General features: G+C 37.8%; 1 protein-coding gene across 1 annotated transcript; it reads left to right on the plus strand.

Moving 5' to 3' along the window:
* Nucleotides 1–204: 204 nt before the first annotated feature.
* Nucleotides 205–1,388, plus strand: LOC311580843 (olfactory receptor 52D1-like; the record flags this gene model as incomplete). The annotated part of the gene is made up of 1 exon (XM_084752600.1): nucleotides 205–1,388. One exon carries the CDS (start codon nucleotides 205–207, stop codon nucleotides 1,171–1,173), a length of 969 nt encoding a protein of 322 aa, XP_084608726.1. The 3' UTR covers nucleotides 1,174–1,388.
* Between the last annotated feature and the right edge of the window lie 8,295 nt (nucleotides 1,389–9,683).

A 9,683-nucleotide genomic window follows, 5' to 3' on the forward strand; every position in this document is an offset into this window, starting at 1 on the left:
TGTCATACTAACACTACCTTGTTCCTTCACATCACAGTATAGTGCCATGCTACATAACATATACTATGATTTTTTTTCAGATTGCCTTGTATACTTTAATATTGAATTATCTTTTCCCTTTTTAAGCATCTGGATTTTTAAAAAAAATTCAAGCTCAAGTAGTTCCTCCATTTTTACTTTTAGGTACTTCACCAGGGTGCCGCCATGATGCCCTGTAACAGCAGCGAGCACCCTTCGTTCTTCATCCTTCAAGGCATTCCTGGGATGGAGGACAAGCACAGATGGATATCTGTTCCCTTCTCCTCCATGTACTTCATCACTGTGATGGGGAACTGTACCATTCTCCTCACCATCTCCATGGAGCGCTCCCTGCACAAGCCCATGTTCCTGCTCCTCTTCCTGTTGGCGCTCACTGACTTGGGCATGTCCACCACCACCATTCCTAAGGTGCTCTGCATATTCTGGTTCGGACAGAGCAAGATAAGCTACAAGGGCTGTTTGGTCCAGCTGTTCTTCATCCACTCCATCTCAGCTATGCAGTCATCTGTCCTGATGACCATGGCCTTTGACCGCTATGTGGCTATCTGTAAGCCTTTGCGTTATTCCACCATCCTTTCCAATAGTCGCGTTGGGCTCATAGGCCTAGCGAGTTTGGTACGAGCAATCCTCTTTATTCTTCCCATGCCCGTCCTCCTCCAGCATATGCCCTTTCGTGCCAACCGAGTCATCCCCACCACCTACTGTGAGCACATGGCCGTGGTGAAGATGGTGTGTGTGGATACCACAGTTAACCGGATATATGGTCTGGTTGTGGCCTTGCTGGTGGTTGGGATAGATATCTCGGCTATTGCCTCGTCTTATGTGCTGATTATACGAGCTATCATGCATCTTTCTTCCAGGGAAGCTCACCACAAAGCAGTGAACACCTGCACCACACATATCTGTGTCATGCTTGTCTCCTACACCCCGAGTCTTTTCTCCTTTCTGACTCATCGCTTTGGAAGAGGAATTCCACCTCACATCCACACCATTCTTGGCAACCTCTACTTCCTTGTGCCACCAATGCTCAATCCTATTATTTATGGAGTGAAAACCAAGGAATTTAGGGACAAAGTTACCAAATATTTATGTAGGAGGAAGGCAGTCTTTTCTCACAATCAGAAGCTTGTTTGATAGTCTAGCAATGGTAAGTGTCTAGGGGGAACTGAGTAACGGTAGAAATACACTGAAATGTCAGAGTAGCAGCCATAATATTTATTCTTGGATAAAGAAGCTAAGACATGGAAGAACTTCTTGGTTTCAGTAACTCAAAGGCGACACAATTATTCCTTTTGGGATAAAATAATGATCATTTGCTCTTAATATTTAACAGTGTTGAGCAAGCTACTTGTGACACTGTATATAAAGGTACTTTAAATGCCACCGTACACTCTGTTCATGAACGACAGTGAGGAATATTTTCTTACAGAGTATCACAGAGCAAACTAACTTTCTCATTCTCAATAAATGGTCAAATACTATAACATATAATTTGCCAAGGCATGCACAGTCAAGCCAGATGTGGGGTTTTGTGTGCGTGTTTGTGGAAGGCGGTGGGTGGTGGAAGGTTTGTGCGTGGTGGAAAGGATATTGGGAGATAGAAAAAATGTTTGAGAGGAGTACAGAGGGTCAAGAAAGTTGGAGAATGAATAAAGAGTCATTGTTTTATCACCCCAGGCAGAAGCCTGACACTTGGACCACAGGACTTACTGCTTCCTTTTGAACTAGGGAGTACATATTCGACACAAGCTCAGACGTCTAGAGAAACTTCAGAGAAGAAGGAAAAATATTGGGAAACTCTTGACAGAATGAACATGTTAATACGTTTTTTAAAAATTTTAATTTATTATCATTTATTCAAATTACATCCCAGTTGTTATCCTCTGGCTTCTATCTTTCCATTCCCACCCTCCTTCCCTCTTCTGCCCTATTCCCGTCCCCTAGACCTCTGACAGAAGGGCCCTCCTCCCCCACCATATGACCACAGCTTGTCAGGATGCTTTGGGACAGCCTGCTTCCCCTTCCTCTGTGTGTCTCGGGGCCTCACCACCAAGGGGAAGTGGACAAATCTGGGGCACCAGAGTTCATGTCAGAAGCAGTCCGCACATTGATATGGGTTTTAATTAATTGCATACTTGCAAAAATTGCTGGAGTCAACATTTCTACTTCTCACAACTAAATCCAGTGTGAGAGAAGATCCCCCTGCCTCTCTCTCTCTCTCCCTCCTTAAGGAGCTGTTTCAATTTCATAACATTTATTTTTAAAATTTCATTCATATTGGTGTTTTGACTATGTGTGTGTGTGTGTGTGTGTGTGTGTGTGTGTGTGTGTGTGTGTGTGTGATTCCCTGGGCCTGCAGTTAAAGGCAGTTGTGAACTGCCATTTTGATGCTGCGAAATGCTCCCAGGTCTTCTGGAAGGGTAGGGGGTTCTCATAACCACTGAACCATCTCTCTAGCCCTGAGAAGGCTCTCTTGTGATGGAACAACTCTGAGAATATCTTAAGAGCAAAAGCTGGGAAAACCAGCTCTACAGTGGAAATCATTATGGAATTGTGCCTGAGGATTGTCTGAAACAAAAACCAGTGCGCTGAGTACAGACCCGTGATATACTCTGAGATTAGTAGCCAGCTCATCCAGGCACTTGTCCCACAGACTTGGCTCTTGCTTTGTGTTGAGTCCATCTCACTATGTGCTTGACTGGTGTGGAACTTGCTGTGTAGACCAAGGTGACCTCAAACTCAGCGGTCCACCTGTCTTTGCTTTTCCAGTGCTGAGATTAAAGGAGTGTACACTTGTATCTATCCAGTCTCACAGATTAAAACATAGTTCCTAATTTTTAGTACAAAAATTATTTATCTTTGTTACCAAATATCATAAACCACAACTCCAGTTCATTCAGAATGATTTGGAAAGCCTTCTGTAGGAAACAAATAAAATAAATAAAACAGTTCTAGAAAGAGTTTCTACAGGCCACATGGTTGTCAGTCTTTATATCCTTCTGAGTTCTTTTTCATCCAAAGGGTAATAAAATGTATCATTATTATGGATCTTTATTACATTGTTATTAAAGAAATATAGGTATTTGTTAAGACAACCAAGTGTGTTAGAATATTCAATGTAATATAACAGTGTCCTTCTAGTTAAATACATGTATATATTATATACGTGTATGTATATATATATATAAGTTCTGTGAGATAATCTGTATTATTTTAACTAATGGATGAGCAAGAAGATATAAATTGTATTTTTTGTGACTGAAAGCAATTTTTACTGGTTTGACAGATCAAGGATTAAAAATGTTAATACAATATATGGATTTTCTTATTTTAAAGGAGGGGCCACATTCACCTCTTTATTTTATTTTATTTTTAGTTTGTTTTGGGACAGGGTCTCTGTGTAGCCTTGGCTGTCCTGGACTTTCTTTGTAGACCAAGCTGGCCTCAGACTCACAGAGGAACACCTGTCTCTGCCTCCTGAGTGCTGGGTTTACAGGCGTGTGCCACCACGCCTAGCTATCTCTTCTTATATAGTAAGATATAGTAATATAGCAAACAATATAGTAAGATAGACTAAGTAATACAGTAAGATAAAACAAACCCCACCATATTTAAAAATAAAAGCCCTCAGAAAAAAAAAGCCCCATGAGAAGGTAGAAGAATCAGAAATCCACTTGTTTACACATTCAGGAGTCCCATAAAAATGCTAAATTCAAAGCTATAGTATATATGCAGAGGACCTGGTGCAGACTTATATAAGCTTTACATTACAATTCATAACAGTAGCAAAAGTACAGTTATGAAGTAGCAGTGGAGATACTTTTATGAAGATTGCTGCTTCAGTCTTTATGCGTTTTTATGAGCTTGGCTCAGTTGTCCTGGCGGCCTCATGCTCCTTGTGGTGTCCAGGCCCTCTGTTTCTCCCATTCCTTCTGCTTCCTCTCCCACAGGGCTCCCCGCGATCTAAGGGGGAGCGATTGCATGGAGACATCTCATTTAGAAGACATCACATGAATATTTTAAGATTAAATGAGGTAAACAACGTACAACGAATGAGGAGTATTGCACCACACATTTCCTAGGACCAAAATATAAAATCTTCACCAGAGTATAGAAGATTTTGATATTAATTGTGGACTGTTGATATTAGTTCCAATGCAACAGAGCTGTCTGAAAAGCAATTTAGTTTCCAGGTGGCCCCACTTTGATTTGCTCAAACGCCCTAGAATTCAATCAGATTAAGCTTAGGCAGTGGCTAGACAAGTGATAAGTGGAAAAGATTGTAATTTGGGTACAGTCTCTTCCCATTTAATTTTACATGAATTTTCTGGCACTTCCTCAAATATAGTATAGTATTAATGGTAAAAATTATTCAATATTGTTCTTGTATATTTTAAAGAAATTAGTTTTAAAATTTTAGCAATACAAAGTGTCATGATCACACTGTTGTCCATTTGGATATAACCAGAACTGTTGATCAGATAATCTTAAAAAACGTAATAATTGGAAAAAAAATCAGTGATGTCTGGGCATATGTGAAAGCTTGGGATCACTGTTTTTGTGGAAGAATATTTTAAGTTTTAGTAAATGCCTAAGTGTGAATTGAAGGAAAGCATACCGTGACACAATATAGTCATCTTAAATGTCTTTTATGGAAAAAAATATTTATGATGAAGTCAATATCATACTGGAAGAACTGAATTACTGTTTACAGTTTACACAAATTGGAACACATTGAAGTTTAGTTATTTCTTCGCTCTAGAACAATAGTTCTCAACCTTCCTGGTGCTGCAATCCTTTAATATGGCTCCTCATGTTGTGGTGACCCCAGTCCATAAACTTATCTTCATTGCTGCTTCATAACTGTAATCTTGCTACTGTTATGAATTGTAATGTAAATATTTTTGGAATTATATGTTTGCCAAAGGGGTCGCGACTGAGTTTTGTGACCCACAGGTTGAGAACTGTTGCTCTAGAGACTTGTGTTATATGACTGTGGACATAGTTTAAGCAGTCACCTATTGATAGATACTTAGTTCCAAGGTTTTGTTGCTTTTAGAAGACTGACATGAGGAGTCTGTTATATAGATCATTCACTCACTGTTTGCATAAATAAGGGTTATTAAAGAATAAACATATAAAAATAACACGATGGGAGAAAATAGATTTACACTTCTTTTTCTTAATTCAGCAGCTTTTGACAGCTCATAAAAACAAAACAAACACAACATCAACTCTCAGCTCTAAAATATGTTGAATCTACTGCCAATCCCCAAGGATGACTGGAGATGTTATAACACGTGTTAGCATCTCAGAGATGGCATAAAAATAGTCACACACTTGAGTAGCTTGTGCAGGTCTTGTACTTGTAGTCACAATATCTATGAGTTCCTATGTAGATCTGCAATTTTTCACTAATCCAACATTAATAAATATATGGACTGATTCTAACAATTCTTTTAAAAAATTTTATTTTTACATATGTATTTATATTATTACTCATATATATAATAAAGTACCTACAGCAAGAAGAACCATGAAATAATCAGGAATTATATAAATGTTACATTCTTAGTGTTTTGGCTATTTGTATTTGGCAACCTTGTAGAAAACATTTCTTTTTATCCTGGTGTGTCTAAAATACTGAATATAAATCAATATTTATAATATTTCATCATTATCAACTTAAAACATTGTTCTAGACTTTAAAACATCTTAACCTCTAAATGACTAGGCTTCATTGTAAAACTAAGCTACCTGGTCTTCAACCTCATCAGAGACTTAAGAAGGAATAAAATTAATTACCTGAGTATACCGGGAGGCAGGTTAGCAGCTTCCAAAATGAGAAGATGACAGAGACGATTTGCTGCCTGAACACTGGCCAACAGTCTCTGTTATTGTTGGAGCATCATTTTCAGCCTTCTAGACCAATGTCTCTGACAGACATATTTGTGAGTCAGGAACTATTGAGGATTTGCTTGCACTGTCTTGGCAGAGTTTGGCTGTTGACTCTGGCTGCATCCAAGCTTGCCCTTTTTTAGGTAGAATTTTGTCCATGGTAGAAACCAGGACATTTTGCCCAGTGGCTTGTTTGCCACATTTGACACTATCTCCACAAAGAGGTTCTTTGATGCTCATCATCTTCTTTGAGGTAGGCTGAGTGTTGCCAGGAGTTAAACTGTCTCATTTTCAGTGAATCTTTAAAATAATAAAAACATCTTTAAATGCCATATTCTGTATGTCTCTGAGGTTTTTGAAGACCTTATCTAACTCTAATTATTCTTGTTTTGCATGTGAAAAATTATATTTTAATTATTTTAGTTAGTGTATAAAATATTAAGTTTTATCATGACATTTTTACATTTTTTCACATTCCACCATCTTCCTCCAACTTGTCATCCCAGATTCCATTCTGCTTTCATTCCCTATGTACACAAAATATGTTTAAATACAGATTTTGCACAAGAGAAAATAAGTGATACTTTTCTCTTTCTCCCCATTACCATATCGTATACTCTTAAGCCTTCTTACCATCTTACTGCCCCCTTATATTTTAATGTTCTGTGCACATACATCTAAACCCATATTTCAACCACAAGAGAAAACATGAAGGAACCAATAATGACAAGTCCCAGTGGAACTATCCCAGTGAAGATTTTCTGGGAATGCAGAGTGAGGGTAAGCTATCTGTAGCATTTACTATTTGACAGGAACTCCTATTTGAATAAAACACTTGAACATAGACACTGCAGTGATCAGACACCAGGCTAATCCACCCTCTTTAGAAACCAAGCTCGCTTTCAATCCTTCAGCACATTGTATCAGGGCTAATCTATACAGAGACCAGAATATGGTAGAGATGGTGCCATACCATTCCTTTGTTTAGGCTATCTTTCTTTTAGTCCATTTATTCTTGGAAAAACTATGTTCCTTGCCATGGGTTGCACAGTAACTTTATGGAGAGATGTCTGTGACAAAAACTGGGGACTCCAGTCAACAGTGATACTGGGATTTGATTTTTAGAAGTGGATGCTTCAGCTCCACTAAAGTGTTATGAAGACTTTTGCTTCACTTTACATCAATACTAAGCCTTATGAAAGATCCTGTCAAATAAGCACATCCCAGTTGTCATCAGACTCCCGTTCTCACACGCTTCGTGAGAAAAAGTTGCTTGTTTAAGTTGCTTTATTCTAGGATAAATATTTTCAGCCGTTCTTTATTATCTTATCGAAAGTGCTTAAAACAAAACATGTACAGAATGCTACATGTCATATGAACAATGGTCAAATGTACGTTTTCTTGCTTTGCTACACAGAAAGAAAAGTAAGTATGGAAAATTTCATTATCCAAGCTTCCTCTGCCTTTGCTCCTGCCCAGCCCTTGGCTTTTGGGTGATTACCTCATGCAGCCCCACCCTGACCAGTTGACAATTTTTTTTAAAGCAATATATAATAAATGGCCACCATTTTGAAGTTCTATAATGGTCTAGATTTTGTCAGACCTGTTAATGTATATAGTCATAACCAGGAGCTCATCACGGTACACTGCAATTGAACTGGAGTGGGCCCACAGGACACAATTAATTGCCTGAACACAGAATGAATATCAGAAACATAGAAACTAGATGGAGGTGTGTCAAGGCTTTCAAATACAGGGTAAGTATAATAGAAAGGGAAGATATTTTTATTTCTCCAAATAATTTGTAACTGTTTATACTTCAATCACAGCAGAGTTTAAATTGAATTTTGTTACTGAACGTGCAGTAGTCACTTAATTGTTGCCATGTTTCTTGAGATGGAAACTTCTCCTACTGAGTATTCCACTTAGTCTTGCTTTACCACTTTCTCAGTCCTTGTGCTCTAGAAACAGGACTAACTGCGTGGGAAGATACAGTCAGATAGGCCGGGATCTGCATGCAGGCTTAGCTGCTCACCGCTTAGTGACTGGGAGAAGGCTGTATAAAGAGCCCAAATCTTTTCAAGTTAATATGCAAAGCATGCTCTTACATAACTTGATTTGCAGTTGAAACATTATACATAAAATGCCTGGGGCAACTAAGAGAACTATCCCAAACACAAGGTACTTCTATTAGAATCGATGGAAAGTAAGAAATAGAAAATGTGGTCTTCCATTAACAGAGAAACATTCCAGTCTTAGCTGTTGCCCTGAACTCTTTTTTATAGGTTCTTATTACTGAGCATATTGACCTACTTGATATAAATTTTGCTCCTGTAATATAGCTACATCCTATAATCCTTCATAAATAAGATTATACTTTGAGGATAACAGAAAATTCACCCATGAATATTCTTAGTTTCTTTATGCATTCCGACATGCTGATCCTGACGGTGACTGAAAGCTAGCGTCAGGCATACGTACTCTCCTCATGCTCAAAACCTCGACAGGAAGTGAATATACTTGAAGAGTCCACCATAGATCCATGATAATGCCACAGTCTTTCCCCCATGTGTACAGGCCCCCAAACATCCCATAAGAATATGTTTATATTATGAGTAAATTGGGGTCTATTTTAATTGACTGATGCGTGGTTTCTTTTACACCTTATGTGGAAAATGCATATATGTTTTATTTTAGGCATCTTATAATCTAATCAGTACCAAGAAAAATCCAGGGTAAAGGTGTTCATACAGAAAGACTTCTCTGCTCTAGCCTAAAATAGTTGAAATTGCTATTAGAATTTACAGACTGTCCTAGTCTAAGTGAAGAAGACATTTACATAAGTCAAAGATGATGGCTAGAGATAAAGATGACAAATTTCTAACTCATAATTACCCATTTTAGAATTTTAAACACAATGTTACAGGTTGAAATTGGTGTTCAGAAATGTAAGGCCATTTATTCCAAAATTAAGCTCAGTGACCCCATCTTTGTACCAAGATGATGATTAACAGTTGTCTTTACAGTCCATATTTTTATTCTGTACAACTTGTTTTAGACATAACATTTTATAATTTGTATTTTTTACACTGATGCATTATTAGAAATTTTATTCATGATTTAAAACCTAACAACAGAGCAATACTTCACCACGTAATATAAGTTGCTCTTTATTCAGGAGTTAAACCTTTCTCGGTGAGCTAATATGAAGCTAATGCCATTTCAGAAACAAAGAGTTTTCACCTCACGTGCATTTGTTAAAGGATAGAGTTCCTTCTCACAGGAGTATTTTGAGTTATGAGTCTAGACATCTAACTTAGTTTGTGATGAAAAAATTCAAATTATGTTTTTCAATAGTCCATGAATCCTGTCTGTATATGGCATATGTACACACACACACATTATCGCAATCATTTGAATAGTCTTGGGAAAATTCCACATCACTAACAAATTAAAAAGTCACAATGGATTGAATAATTGCCCTTTAGTTTCCTGAGCAGTTATCATAAAGTAGGTTCCAATGAAAAGCACACCAGGATCCTTTAAGCAAGAAGATAGTAATTAGAAATAAACAGAACTTGAGAATGATAGCCTAGAGAAAATGGAGAGAGAAGTCTTTTGTGGTCTACTCTTTACGTAATTTGCAGTTTATTTGGACATATTGCTGGGTCTTGGATGGTTGTCAAAGGTCTCCTCATCATTTACTTAGTTGAAGGGTTAATCCTGGCCTTCAAATCCTATGAAGC

The sequence above is a fragment of the Acomys minous genome (genome assembly GCF_964271855.1).
Source record: "Acomys minous genome assembly, chromosome: 2".
Classification (NCBI taxonomy): domain Eukaryota; kingdom Metazoa; phylum Chordata; class Mammalia; order Rodentia; family Muridae; genus Acomys; species Acomys minous.